At 43.0% G+C, this 15,662-nt stretch overlaps 1 protein-coding gene across 2 annotated transcripts in view; it reads left to right on the top strand.

The window, feature by feature from the left end:
* Nucleotides 1-14,686, top strand: part of LOC132378606 (coagulation factor XIII A chain-like) — a 269,196-nt gene extending 254,510 nt beyond the window's left edge. For both annotated transcript variants that reach the window (XM_059945683.1, XM_059945684.1), the window contains exons 13-15: nucleotides 5,425-5,585; nucleotides 12,202-12,338; nucleotides 13,517-14,686. In XM_059945683.1, coding sequence (XP_059801666.1) covers nucleotides 5,425-5,585; nucleotides 12,202-12,338; nucleotides 13,517-13,655 — 437 coding nt within the window. In that variant the 3' untranslated portion in view covers nucleotides 13,656-14,686. The remainder of the gene's footprint in view (nucleotides 1-5,424; nucleotides 5,586-12,201; nucleotides 12,339-13,516) is intronic.
* The last annotated feature ends 976 nt before the right edge of the window (nucleotides 14,687-15,662 follow it).

The following is a 15,662-nucleotide window of genomic DNA, read 5'->3' as shown; positions in this document are numbered from 1 at the left end:
TGCTCACCCACTGACAGATCTGTGACCTGATCCGGTTCGTTACCTAATTCTAGATCCAGTATGGCATTCCCCCAGTCGGCCTGTCAACATACTGTGACAGGAATCCATCCTGGAGACACTTAACAAACTCTGCCCCGTCTAAACCATCGGAACAAATCAGGTGCCAATCAATATTAGGGAAGTTAAAGTCACCCATGATAACAACCCTGTTATTTTTGCACCTTTCCAAAATCTGCCTCCCAATCTGCTCCTCGGTATCTCTGCTGCTACCAGGGGGCCTATAGAATACCCCCAGTAGAGGAACTGCTCCCTTCCTGTTCCTGACTTCCACCCATACTGACTCAAAAGAGGATCCTGCTACATTACCCACCCTTTCTGTAGCTGTAATAGTATCCCTGACCAGTAATGCCACCCTTCCTCCCCTTTTCCCCCCTCCCTATCCCTTTTAAAGCACTGAAATCCAGGAATCCAGGAATATTGAGAATCCATTCCTGCCCTGGTGCCAGCCAAGTCTCTGTAATGGCCACTACATCATAATTCCATGTATGTATTCAAGCTCTCAGTTCATCACCTTTGTTCCTGATGCTTCTTGCATTGAAGTACACGCACTTTAGCCCTTCTACCTTACTACCTTTACACCCTTTATTCTGCTTCTCTTTCCTCAAAGCCTCTCTATATGTTAGTATATAATGGAAGTATATGGAATGGAAGTTTAATGGAAGTATATAAAATAATGAGAGACCTAGATAGAGAGAACTAGTTTCCCTTGGTGGAGAGACTGAAAATATTGTATAGGAAGTTTGGAAGGAAAACTGGACAATTGGAGGCCAGGATTATACTCTACACTGATAGCAGAAGGTATGTGTGAGGGTTGGCAGGGCTCTTTGATGCAATGAAGCTTATGGAATTACAAAGGTTATGGTATACTGAACTTTTCTTCTAAGTGCCTGTCCATAGGAGGATGCCCGAGGAACTGAAGATATTCTTGTTACCTCTGGTACTCACAGGTGTTGCTAGTGGCTAAGGTATAGCAATGGGCATAGTGCCATTACCCATCAAATGGGTGAATTCATAAGAAGATAATCAGATAAGATCTAAGGTGGAGCTACACACATAATGTTGGTGGGACTCAGAAAGTCAGACAGCACCTGTGGAGGGAAATGGGCAATCATCATGTCATGCCAAGACCCTTCATCCAGAAAACTGAAAGATAGAAGGACATGGCCGTGCTATACAGAAGTGGAAGGAAGGCGTGGAACAAGAGACGCCAGTGAGGAGGGGTAATTGTCAGATGGAAGAGGGGAGAGTGGAGATAATGATAGGGCTGGGAGGTGATGGATGGAGGTAGAGGTTGACAAGATGTTGACAGTCTTTGTTCTCCACCACCCCAAGCCAAGTGGTTGCATGTCCCTGGGCAATCATTGGCCAAGCTGGTATCACCGTTTGTCCACTTGCCCAGTTGTGATATGGAACAAAGAATACAGAACATAGAAGAGCACAGCATAGGGACAGGTCCTTCAGCTACCACAAACCCAATTTCAGACATCTACCAATCTCAGCTGTAAAGTCCTTGGCCCCACACGTATCATCAAACTCTTCCCCTTTTCACTTTAAATGTATGCCTGCTAGTATTTGTCATTTCTACGCTGAGAGAATGATTCTGACTGTCTTCCCCATCTGCATCTCTCATAATTTTATAAATTTCTATCAGTTCTCCCTTCAGCCCCGCAGTTAAACAGTTTCTTGTTTGTCATCACCTCTAGCCCCCTCTCCCAGCTGGCTTCATCTGTCCACTAATCCTTCCTCACCTGGACCTACCTACTGCTAGCCATCTCTTACCGCACTCCTCCCTCTCACCTCCACAGAACATAGGGCAGCACAGAAGCGGGCCTTTCTGTTGAACTAGCTCAGCTAATGTCAGCTTATTCCTTCTGCTATATATGGTGCATATCGCTCCATTCCCTGCATATTCATGTAGTTACCCTAGAGTCTCTGAAATACTTCTATAGTATTCACTGTCACTTTTGGCATTGTATTCAAGGTGCCCATCACTCTGTGTAAAACACTTGCCTTACATGTTCTGCTTCGAACCTCTCCCCTCTCACCTTAAATGAAGGCCCTCTAGTATTAGACATTTTGACCCTGGGAAAGAGATACGAGGTATCTATCTATATCTCTCATAATTTTATTAACTTCTATTAGGTCCCCACTCAGCCTCCTTAACTCCAGGGAAAAGAGTGCAAGTTTGCCCAGCCTCTCCTATAAGCACATGGATCCCCATCACAGACATCCAGGCAGAATAAGACCTATCAAACACCACCCCCTGTCTTCTTGGACAAACCATTTCTATAGAATTCAAATGGCCAAGTCACCACAGATTCCGTAATATGAGAAAGTCTGCAGATGCTGGACATCCACAGCAACACATGCACAATGCTTGAGGTCAGGCACCACCAACAGAAATGAATAAACATTCAGTTTTGTCCTGAGACCCTTCAACAGGACTCATGGATTAAGACGCATGGATTCCATAAGACCATAAGACACAGGAGCAGAATTAGGCCATTTAGCCCTTCAAGTCTGCACCGCCATTCAATCATGGCTGATTCTTTTTTCCCCTCCTCAGCTCCACTTTTTGGCCTTCTCCTAGTAACCTTTCATGCTGTATCCAATCAAAAACCTATCAAGATCTGCGTTAGATGCACCCAACAACCTGGCCTCCCCAGCTGCCTGTGGTAATAAATTCCACAAATTCACCACTCTCTGACTAAAGAAATATCTCTGCATCTCTGTTTTAAATGGATGTCCCTCCATCCAGAGGTTGTGCCCTCTTGTCCTAGACTCCCCCACATCCTTCCACATCTACTCTGTCAAGGCCTTTCAACATTTGAAAGGTTTCAATGAGATCCCCCCTCATCCTTCTAAATTCCAGCAAGTACAGACCCAGAGCCATCAAATGTTCCTCGTATGATAACTAACTTCTTTCATTCTCAGAATCATCCTTGTGAACCTCCTCTGAACCCTCAACAATGCCAGCACAACTTTTCTTAGATGAGGAGCCCAAAGCCTTTCACAATACTCAAGGTGAGGCCTCACCAGTGCCTTATAAAGCCACAGCGTCACATCCCTGCTCTTGTATTCTAGACCTTTTGAAATGAATGCTAACGTGGCATTTGCCTTCCTCACCACCGACTCAACCTACAAGTTAACCTTTAGGCTGTTCTGCACAAGCACTCCCAAGTCCCTTTGCATCTCAGATTTTAGAAAATCCATTTAGGAAATAGCCTGCACATTTATTTTTTTCTACCAAAGTGCATGACCATGCATTTTCCAACTTTGTATTTCTCTTCCTCATTCTCCTAATCTGTCTAAGTTGTTCAGCAGCCTACCTGTTTCCTCAATGCTACCTGCCCCTCCACCGATCTTTATATCATCTACAAACTTGGCAACAATGTCATCTATTCCATCATCTAAATCAGCATAAAAAGAAGTGGTCCCAACACCGACCCCTGTGGAACACCACTAGTCACTGGCAGCCAAACAGAAAAGGATCCTTTTATTCCCACTCGCTGCCTCCTACCAATCAGCCAATGCTGTAACCATGCTGGTAACTCTCCTGTAATACCGTGGGCTCTTAACTTGGCAAGTAGCTTCATGTGTGGCACCTCGTCAAAGGCCTTCTGAAAGTTCAAATATACAACACCCACTACATCCCCTTTATCCATCCTACTTGTAATCTCCTCAAAGAATTCCAACAGGTTCATCAGGCAGGATTTTCCCTGAAGGAAACTGTGCTGACATTGTCCTATCTTGTCCTGTGTCACCAAGTACTCCATCACCCCATCCTTAACTATAACAATTGATTCCAATATCTTCCCAACCACTGAGGCCAGGCCAACTGGTCTATAATTTCCTTTCTGCTGCCTTCCTCCTTTTTAAAGAGTGGAGTGAAATTTGCAATTTTTCATTCCTCAGGCACCACCAGAGTCCAATGATTTTTGAAAGATCATTTCTAATGCCACCACAATCTCTACCACTACCTCTTTCAGAACCCTAGGGTGCAGTGCATCTGGTCCAGGTGACATGTACCTTTAGGTCATTCTGCTTTTTGAGCACCTTTTCCCTTGTAATAGTAACTGCACCCACTTCTCTTCCCTTCAACATCTGGCACTCTGCTACAGTGAAGGCTAATGCAAAAAAACTAATTTAGTCCATCTGATATCTTTTTGGCCCCTGTTGTTATTTATCCAGCCTCATTTTCTAGAAGTCCTAAATCCACTCCCATTTCTGGTGTATTTTTTACATACTTGAAAAAGCTTTTACTATCAACTTTGATATTGTTTGCTAGCTTGCTTTCATATTTCATCTTTTCCCTCCTAATGATTATTTTAGTTGCCCTCTGTGTTTCAAAAGCTTCCCAATCCTCCATCTCCCCACTAATTTTTGTTTTGTTGTATGCCCTTTCTTTTGCTTTTGCATTAGCTTTGATTCCCTTGTCAGCCACGGTTGTACTATTTTGCCATTTGAGTGTTTCTTTGTTTTTGGAATACATCAATCCTGCACCTTCCTCATTTTTCCCAGAAACTCAAGCTATTGCTGGTCTGCTGTCATCCCTGCCAGCATCTCCTTCCAATTTACTTTGGCCAACTCCTCCCTCCTACTACTATAATGTCCTTTCTTCCACTGAAATACTGCTACACCAGACCTTACTTCCTCCCTACTCCATGCATCTTAATCTTCTGGATGATCTTGTTGAATGCTTTACTAAAATCCATGTAGACAACATCCACTGCTCTCCTATCATTGATCTCCTCGTAAAACTAATCAAGTTGTCCTGCACAACAGTTTGCTGATTGTCCCCAACTAGGCCATGGTTTTCAAAATGTACATACAGTCAATCCTTTTGCTAAGATTCCTCTCAATTAGTTTCCTGCTACTGACATGAGACTCACCAGCCTGAAAACTACTGGATATACTGGCTATTTCCCCTATGCAGGATGTCAACACCAAAACAGCAAATATCCCTTTTCCTTTAGCAATTTGCTTTCCACAATAATCATCTTAACCATTAAGATGTTTTTTGAAAGCGGATAACAAATCTTCCACAGTATGTTTACTCATTGAAATCTTCCCTGTTAATTAGTTAAAATTGTCATTAAATTCAGTGCTATAGAATTGTGCATTCAGAACCTTTATTATGAGCTGATCTGTGGGGCATTGTGTATTCTTGTGGATTTATGTGTGGTTTGTCCTGGGTTACATTTTGCAGACTGAGTATAAGCAAAAAGAGGAAAGTCGTAAAAGAACGGGTTTTGTATAAAATCATCCAAAACATATAAAGAGGAAGTTTCCAGACTTTTAAACACCAATGATCCTTTCCAGACCACCTTTTACCTCATGCTCTTTCTGTCTCACCCCTTTAAGTTCATCAGGCATCAATAAGCATTGAGTCTCAGGACTACGAGGATAAACTGGTTGAACAGTCCTCTCTGCAGTTCCTTGTCACTGGATATATTGCTGAGACAGGCCAGAATTTGGTCACTGAGAAGGTCGTTGTCCTGCAGGTTCCAAAGATAAATATGACGGTAAGTCACACCTGAAATATATTCTGACCCTAACCCTGATAGACTCAGGCGGAGAGGCCACTGTGCGAAGGGCCCATTGGAAGAGTATGAACTGGAGGTTTTGGTGAGAAGAGGTGGAGGGTGTGAGGTGTTGGGAAGTCAGGGAAGTCCATTGTCCCTGATGAATACAGCTACTAGAAGTACAGTGTGTTGCATTTCTTTAAAGACCATGCTAGTCATTTAGGAGACTGTAGATTGCTAGACAGGACTTACAAGGAGAACCCTGTGGGAAGTTAGTACAGAAATGGGAAAATTGATAAAGGTATTTACAATGTCCTTAGCCACAGGTGAGGTGCAAAGGATTGAAAAGTAGCTGATGTTGTTCCATTGTTTTAGAAAGGCTTTAAGAATAAGCTGGGGAATTATAGGCCAAATGTCAGTCATTGGTAAATTATTGGAAGGTGTTCAAAAGGATAGGCTATATAAGCACAGTGGATTCTAATTAATTGGTCCATCAGTTAACTGGAGACAACCTCTTATTTGGGAGAACTCTTACAGAACAAAACCTAATCAAGAAACTAACCAGGATTCCCTTCATTCATTTGGGACATCATGTCGCTTTAAGGAAAGAGGAGACTGTTGCTTCAGTCGCATGAACTGGTGTGGTTGTTAGACACTGCACTGTGCCTAGAGCAGATTTAGAGCTACATTGCTTACTGTGATTTCAAGCATTCAGGCTTGGAGATGTCGGAATTGGCAGGAGTGAAAATGAAATGATTTCACTACCTCATCAAGTTACGAAGAATTTTAAGATATCGACAATCATCTTGAAAGTTACAATGAAGATGAAGATTTGGAGGATGCGATCATCAAGAGCATGGTTTGCACGAGGTGTCTGTGTGAATTTTGTTAATTGACAGTAAATAAAAAGAACACAGCAATGTGTTGGTTGTTTATCATATCCGATGATGACAGTGAAACTTACGTGGGACAGTTTTTAAAGTAGAAAAGCCGTTGCACTGGGAAAACTCCTTTCTCTCCACCTTGGAAGTCTGGGTCCAGTGGTATGAGAAGTTTTTACAAACTTGGATCTTCCTTGGTTGCAAACACAAGGAAATCTGCAGCTGCTGGAAATTCAAGCAGCACACACAAAATGCTGGTGGAACGCAGCAGGCCAGGCAGCATCTATAGGAAGAAGTACAGTCGACATTTCAGGCCAAGACCTTTCATCAGTACTAACTGAAAGAAGAGATAGTAAGAGATTTGAAAGTGGGAGGGGGAGTGGGAGATCCGAAATGATAGGAGAAGGCAGGAGGGGGAGGGATGAAGCTAAGAGCTGGGAAGTTGATTGGCAAAAAGGGATACAGAGCTGGGGAAGGGAAAGGATCATGGGACGGGAGGCCTAGTGAGAAAGAAAAGGGGAGGGAGCACCAGCGGGAGATGGAGAGCAGGCAAGGAGTGATTGTGAGAGAGACAGAGAGAGAAAAATCGGGGGGGGGGGAATGAATGAATAAATAAACAAACAAACAAACAAAAATAAATAAATTAGGGATGGGGTAAGAAGAGGAGGAGGGGCATTAACAGATGTTAGAGAAATCAATGATCATGCCATCAGGTTGGAGGTTACCCAGACGGAATACAAGGTGTTGTTCCTCCAACCTGAGTGTGACTTCATCTTGACAGTAGAGGAGGCCATGGATAGACATATCAGAATGGGAATGGGACGTGGAATTAAAATGTGTGGCCACTGGGAGATCCAGCTTTCTCTGGCGGACCGAGCGTAGGTTTTCAGTGAAACGGTCTCCTAGTCTGCATCAGGTCCCACCGATATATGAAAGGCCGCACCGGGAGCACCGGACGCAGTATACCACACCAGCCGACTGACAGGTGAAGGGTCGCCTCACCTGGAAGGACTGTCTGGGGCCCTGAATGGTGGTGAGGGAGGAAGTGTAAGGGCAGGTGTAGCACTTGTTCTGTTTACAAGGATAAGTGCTGGGAGGGAGATCAGTGGGAAGGGATGGGGGGGACGAGTGGACAAGGGAGTTGTGTAGGGAGCAATCCCTGCGGAAAGCAGAAAGAGGAGGGGAGGGAAAAATGTGTTTGGTGGTGGGATCCCATTGGAGGTGGCGGAAGTTACGGAGAATTATATGTTGGACCCGGAGGCTGGTGGGGTGGTAGATGAGGACAAATGGAACCCTAACCCTAGTGGGGTGGCGGGGGGATGGGGTGAGAGCAGATGTGCATAAAATGGGAGAGATGCGTTTGAGTGCAGAATTAATGGTGGAGGAAGGGAAGCCCCTTTCTTTAAAAAAGGAAGTCATCTCCTTCATCCTGGAATGAAAAGCCTCATCCTGAGAGCAGATGCGGCGGAGATGGAGGAATTGCGAGAAGGGGATAGCATTTTTGCAATAGACGGTGGGAAGAGGAATAGTCCAGGTAGATGTGAGAGTCTGTAGGCTTATAGTAGATACCAGTAGATAAGCTATCTCCAGAGATAGAGACAGAAAGATCAAGAAAGGGGAGGGAGGTGTCGGAAATGGACCAGGTAAATTTGAGGGCAGGGTGAAAGTTGGAGGTAAAGTTAATGAAGTCAACGAGCTCGGCCTGCGTGCAGGAGGCAGCGCCAATGCAGACGTAGATGTAGCGAAGGAAAAGAGGGGGATGGATAGGCTTGGAACATGGACTGTTCCACAAAGCCAATAAAAAGGCAGGCATAACTAGGACCCATACAGGTGCCCATGGCTACACCTTTAGTTTGGTGGAAGTGGGAGGAGCCAAAGGAGAAATTATTAAGAGTAAGGACTAATTCTGCTAGACAGAGCAGCGTGGTGGCAGAGGGGAACTGGTTACGTCTGGAATCCAAAAAGAAGCGGACAGCTTTGACACCTTCCTGGTGGGGGATGGAGGTACAGAGGGACTGGACATCCTTGGTGAAAATAGGGCGGTGGGGGCCAGGGAACTTAAAATCATCGAAAAAATTCAGAGCGTGAACAGAGTCAAGGTATGCAGAAATTAGTTCGGTGGGGCAGGAGCAAGCTGAGGCAACAGGTCTACCTGGACAGGTAGGTTTATGGATTTTGGGTAGGAGGTAGAAACGGGAAGTGCAGGGTGTGGGAACTATGAAGTTGGTGGCAGTGGATGAGAGATCCCCAGAGCTGATAAGATTAGCGATGGTGGTTGCAGTGGATAGCCTTGACTAATTCTGTGTCTTACCATGCTCCCTATGATGCATTGCAAAACTGCCTTCCTGGCTGTTGGACCTTACTGCATTCGCTCATTCCACTGGAATTGACTTCACATGCTAGGACAGACATGTTGCCATTTCACCCGCTTATGAAGCTCATTGGCTACCCTCACCTGGGCTGGCCCATCTGTCAAAGAGGTGTATAGTTGTGACCTCTATCACACGCAAACAGCTACTTGGAGCCATAGGTGAGAACTGAGTGTCCAGTGGGGAGCAAAGGTGAGTGAGGTAACCCAGATTAGATACCATCAGCCCCTTCACCAGAGGTGTTATCCCTCCCTGGATGCCCCAAACACAGCAGTCTATTCCTGAGTTCCACTGTCAGTAACTATTAGGAATTAATACATAGTTTTATAGTAGCATTGATAGTGTTCTAATTTGTTCCTTATTTCATTTAAATACTCAGTTAAATGGTTTGTCTTTTTATACATTTTTTAAATATTTCCATGAAACTTGGGCTAATTGCTTAATTGAGCCAAACTGATGTTTCCCAGTTTACTGTAATCCACTGTATTTGGATAGACAGGGCCTGATTAGGGATAATCAAGATGGTTTTCTGAATGGTAGGTCGTGACCAAGCAATCTTTTAGAGTTTTTTGAGGAGGTTACCAAGAAGGTTGATGAAGGAAAAGTGATGGACACTATCTACATTGATTTTAGCAGGCCAGTGACAAAGTCCCACATGGAAGCCTAGTCCAGAAGGTGAGGTTGCTTGGCATTCCAGATGAAGTAGTTAATTGGATTCAAAACTGGCTTAGCAAGAGAAGCCAGAGAGAGGGAGTAAGTGGTTGCCACTCTCTCAGTGGAGGCCTGTGACGAGAGGTGTGCCCCAGGGATCGGTGCTGGGTCCATTGTTGTTTATCATTTATATTAATTATTTAGGCAACAGTGTGGCAGACTGAATCAGCAAGTTTGCAGATGGCACCAAGATTGGGGGCATAGTGGGCTGTGAGAAAGGCTGTCAAAGCTTGCAAAGTGATTTTGGAAATGGCAGGTGTAAGCTGTTGTGTTTTGGGAGGACACACCAGAGTACGGCTTAAATAGTGAATGGTAGGGCAAGGTGTGCATTAGAACAAAGGGAATTGAGAATACAAGTTCATAATGGCTTGGAAGTGCCACCATAGGTAGAAGGGGTCATAAAGTGAGCTTTGACACACTCACCTTCATAAATCGGGGCTTAGAGTATCAATGTTTTGCTGAAGTTGAACCAGATATTGGTGAAGCCATATCTGGAGTATTGTGTGCAGTTCTAGTCACCTACTTACAGGAAAGAGTGCAGAGAAAATTTACAAGGATGTTGGTGGGATTTGAGGATCTGAGGTATAAGGAAAGGTTAGGACTTTATTCCCAGGTGCATTGGGAAATGAGGGGAGAACCTAAGAAGATTGCATGTTTAAGAGAGGTGTTGGTATGGTGAAAGTTTGCAGGCTTTTTCCCCTCCGTATGGGGGAGACTAGAACCAGAGTTCATGCAGGAAGTTTTGGGTGAAGGTGAAAAATTTAAGGGGAATCTAAGGGAGAACATCTCCACACAGGGCAGTGTGAGTGTGGAATAAATTGCCAGTGGAAGTGGTAAAGTTGGGTTCAACTGTAACATTTAAATGAGTTTAGGTAGCTACATTGATGAGAGAGATATGGAAGGCTATGGTCAGAATGCAGGTAGATGGGTCCAGGCAGAAGACCAGGCCAGCAGAGAATACTTGAGCCCAAGAGCCTGCTCTGTGACTTCATGACTGCACAAAAGAAAAGCGTATTGGTGAAGAAAGACGTTTTTGCAATCCTGGAGGCAAATTCAGTCCTTTGATGGAATTTGTTTCCATTTCAACCACCTGCTATTGGCATCTACTAATCACTGGTCAGAATTGATCACTGGGTGAAATCTACTTTAACCTGTGTTAGCCTCTGGGGACCCCAAGTAAATGAATCAATATTGGAACTCTCCAAAGTCATTCCATCAGCAAGATGAAATACTCGACTCATTAGTTTTGGACTAGAATTGCCCGAGGTCAGAGTTTAGAAGGAAGGTGTGGGGTGAGATGTGTGCTAGCAATGGTAAGTTGGAAAAAAATCCATTAATGACAGAAAACAAAGAACAACTGTGATTTAATAGTACATAGCTTAAGGGATAATAGCCTAATAGAAGTGACCCAGCTTGACTAACAATGGAAGTTAAAGCAGATATTGTTTATTTATTTATTTGGTGATACAACAGAGTAGACACTTACGGCCCTTCGAGCCATATGGCCCCAGCAACCTTTCAACCCCAATTAACCCTAACCTAATGACAGGACAATTTATGAGACCAGTGAACTCATCCAGCATGTCTTGGGACTGTGGGAGGACAGCAGAGGAGCGGGAGAAAACCCGTGCATTCCTCGAGGAGAAGGTACAGAGACTCTTTACAGAATGACGGTGGAATTGAAGTCTGAGCTCCGGAATGCCCTGAGCTGTAATAGCATTACAGTAACTGCTGCGTTGCCATGGCACCCAAATTATATCATAAGAAACTGAGTGAGAAAAGATCTGGCTAGAAAGAGCATTAGGGCCAATCAGATTCAGGAAAGGAGGGATAGGACTTTTATAAGCAAAGCAAATTCAAGTAATCAATGTTCAAAGTAAATTCATTATCAACGTATAAATATATGTTTCACCCTAGACTATCCTGACATTCATAGTCTTGCTGATATTCACAGTAGAAGAAAAAAATACAATAGAATCAATGAAAAACTACACACAAAGACTGACAAACAACTGATGTGCATAATAAGACAAACAATGCAAATACAAATAAATAATACTGAGGACGTGAGTTGTAGAGTCCTTGAAAGTGGGTCCATGGGTTGTGAAATCAGTTCAGCGTCGAGGTGAGTGAAGTTATCCACACTAATTCAGCAGCTATTACTTGAAGGGTAGTAACTGTTCCTGAGCCTGGTGGTGTGGGACCGAAATCTCCTGTACCTCCTTCCCAATGGCAGCAAGAAGACAGCATGGTCTGGATGGTGGGGGTCCTCAGTGATGGTTGCTCCTTTCCAGAGAAACTTCTATAAATGGATAAAAATACAAAGAATAGAAACAGCTGAAGAGTCCCCAATAGACTGAGGCAAAGGAAACTAAAGTTCGGGAATAAGGAAACAGCAGAGAAACTAAGCAATTTTTTGCCCTTATCCGCAGAAGAAGGCACAGAATAATGAAGGGCAACAGAAGCTCAAAGAAATTAGAGTATTAGAACAATTAATAGGATCTGATTATCCCTTGCTAACAATTAGTCAATTAATCTGATAATCAATAACTAAATCAGAACAAGATGAGTTCCCATTTGTTTGGGACAGTTGCTCTCAGATATTGCCGAGAGCGCTGGTATGGATCATCCATCAATAATTCTCACTTCTTACAGGTTGAAGGAGAAGTAGCCTTCGGGAAACAAGTGACTTTGGTCATTCAGTTCACAAATCCTTTCCAAAAGCCCCTGGAGTTTTTGGTTCTCCGCATTGATGGACTAGATTACCTGAAACCCAGTCTAAAGTTATTCAGGTAAGGAGGATCTCTATGAGCTGGACTCCATGCCCACGGTCATTTTGAGCATATGGTTTATAAGGTTTCAGGCATTCCACCATACAGCCTCACTAACTGGTTCCTAATGCTTTCACTTCCCATCTTCCTCAAGTTCTCCAAAACAAGGCCAGCATGTAGACTTGCAGGCGAGTTCCTCTCCCTGTCAATTGTCTGTAGCCCATCAGTGCCAAAGTCACACTTTCAGTAACATAATACTTAACATGATAACCAGTTGCTTTTGCTAGCAGCAAAGCAAATGTGACACAGCAAACAGAAGAAATAGAACCAGGAGCAGGCCATTGAACCCCTGAGTCCGTTCATGCCTGGTCTTCCACCTCCTTCCCACACTGATCCCATATCTCCAATCCATCAATCTTAATTTTGAATTTACTCAGTGACTGAGCCTCCACATGCCCTCATATGTAGAGGAATACAACGGTTTGACACCCTCTGACTGTAGAAACTTTTTAACATTTCTGTCCTGAAGAACTGACCCCTCATTTCAAATGGTTGTAATGATTCTGGGCATATCTTCCAGGGGAAACATCTACTCTGCATCTACTCTGTACACATAACAATTTTGCATATTTTGATGAGATCACCATACATTCTTCTAAACTCACAAAAGTGAATGCCCACTCACTCTGACTTTAATGTCCTCCTACCATCTCAGCAGTAAGTCTGGTGAATGTTTTTTGCATTCCCTTCACTATAAGTATACCTTTCCTTATGTAGGGAGACCAGACCTGTACAAAATTAGAGGCATTATCAGAATCAGAAGCAGGTTTATTACCATTGACTCATTTGATGTGAAATTTGTTGTTTTGTGGCTTAAGTATTGTGCAAAGACATAAAAGTTACTTAAATTACAAAGTAAGTTTTATTGTATAATTTATTAATGTGCTATTCATGCATTACTGTATTATTATGTATAAATAATGTATAGAATACATTATATAAATGTAGGTTGTAATTCTTGTCTAATAAGGTAATTTGATAAATGCTTTATCATCATGCATTCTAGTTTCAATGAGAGGGATATTTAAAGTTAAAATTATATGGGTAAAATGCTGGGTGGGATATGTATAGCTCTGACTGGAGTATATTTATCAAATCTGAACATAGTTTGGAATGAGAACCATACCTTCCATTTGCAGCACCCTCGCTGAAAATGACACCCTGGTAACGAAGGAGACAATTAAACTGAAGAAACGTGGTCAGTGGAAGGTGATAGCCAGTCTTGACTGCACTGAGCTCAGGCAGGTTGTCGGTGAGCTGCTATTAAATGTCAGTTAAAAGAAGAAGCATTGAGCAGCTGCAAATCAGTTTCACCATGACACACGAGTACAGGGAATAGGAAAAAGGAGCAAGTTTTCAATAGTGCTTAAAAGGGAATTTTCTGCTTTTTTATTAATACTGCCATGCCACTGTATAATTTTTTCTATGGAATAGTATTCAGTACTAAAGAATTTATCTTTGCTGGTTTTCACCTATCTGTGTCACAATATTTTCATATCTTTGCAGTGGCTATTTTGTGATATACTAAGATGTGTTTATAAACCAAAGTAAGGTCTATAGCAATACACTGCTGTTTCTTTCACGTGGCTTTAGGACCTGAAAGGCATTTTTTAAAATCACATTGCAACTGAAAAATGTAATAGTAAACTTGGGTCAAATAAAATGCACATTCATGGCCGTGACTATTACCTTGTTGTCTCCTTGCCCCTTGAGATTGCTTCATGCCCTTGTCTCCGAGCCAGCTGTGGCTCAGAGGGTAGTGTTGTCACTGAGTCAGAAGGTGTGGGGGCTAGGCTGAGTCACGAGTCTAATACTGAGGGACGTGATTTGGGTGAGACACTAAACCAAGCCCCATCTTCTCCTTGAGACATGTAAAACACCCTATTCAGGTCATGGCAGAGTGGAAGACCTCTGGTTGGGCTACAAGCTGAAATGCTAGTTCTGGTTCTTCCTCCTGCCAGACCTGCAGACCATTTATAGCCTTTCCTGTTCATTTCAGACTTCAAGCTTCCATATTATTTTGCTTTAGTTATAAAGGTTTTATCCAAATGAACACATACATATCCACAGCAAGCAGCCTGATCTGATGGGAGCCCATATTGAGATATAAGGACTGGCAGAAGATGCAGACTGTTGGGGTTCCATGCCAAGAGAACACTTCTCATAAATATCTCATTAGTAACCACAGAACATATTAATGCTAAAGTTTTATGGACAGTTCTACTTCTTAATGCAGTACATTCATTCTTTCAATGTACACAATTATTATTCTGAACGCTGCTAATAAAGCTAACTTTGGCATAAACTAACCTTAAAGTCTCCTTTGTGTAACTTAATGAAGTTGTGTAGATTTTGCTTGTGCTAACTGCAAGAAGTTAATAGCTCATTAAAGGTTTTTATAGAATGCCTCACCCTCTTACCCTCCAGTGGCAGTGAGCTAATGTGGTAGGTATCGATGCGTTAGGTCCTCCAAACTCAAAGGGAAGAGATGCCGAGTTGTCTGTGGATCAGTATTGTGCACACGGTATTGTGAGATCTGGAACGACTTCACCAAGCTGTGTCATTGCATAATCAGAGATCAAGAGATAAAGAGTAACATAGAAGGATAAAATACTCTTTAGTAGAATCATGTTCTAAAAGCCAACATTATACCTTCCAGTTAAGAGTCATGGAGTTACACAGCACAGATGCAGACCCAACTTATCTGGGCCACCAAGGTGAACTGATCTCCTGGTTACAAGAGCAGGTTTACACCTGCATACAAATCCAAATATAAGGACCACAGCTGGTTGCAAGGGCACACTTGGGTACAAAGGCCACATTCGACTGAAACTAGCGACATGACAATTTTCTCATGTAAGCATGTGACCACCACGAAGCAAATATCATACACGTCAGGAGAATTGAACTATACATCACCTCCTGAGATGCTGAGAGCATCACAAGATCTGGAATCAGCAGTTGCAGAACACTAGGAGATATCTGGCTAGAACAAGGATCGAAGACATGGGCAAGAGTAGATCCATAGAACTGGAGTCCACTGGGAAACAGCAGGAGACCCTTTGGACCATAATTCTTGTCTAGGTTTTTTGTAAGAGCAACCTAGTTCATTCTGTTCCTGTAGGCACCTTCAAACTTTTACTTAACTCTCTTCCAATAGATGAGTGGCCTCTTTTAGCAGTGCGTTTCAGATCATAGAAATGTTGTGTGAACTAGTTCTTGCTCATGTTCCCTTTGGATCTGCTGCTGAACTTTACATTGTTTATATCTTGCTTTATGACATTA

The sequence above is a fragment of the Hypanus sabinus genome, chromosome 20 (genome assembly GCF_030144855.1).
Source record: "Hypanus sabinus isolate sHypSab1 chromosome 20, sHypSab1.hap1, whole genome shotgun sequence".
Lineage (NCBI taxonomy): Eukaryota > Metazoa > Chordata > Chondrichthyes > Myliobatiformes > Dasyatidae > Hypanus > Hypanus sabinus.
Note: the sequence above shows the minus strand (reverse complement) of the source record. Positions and strands in the feature narration are given on the sequence as shown.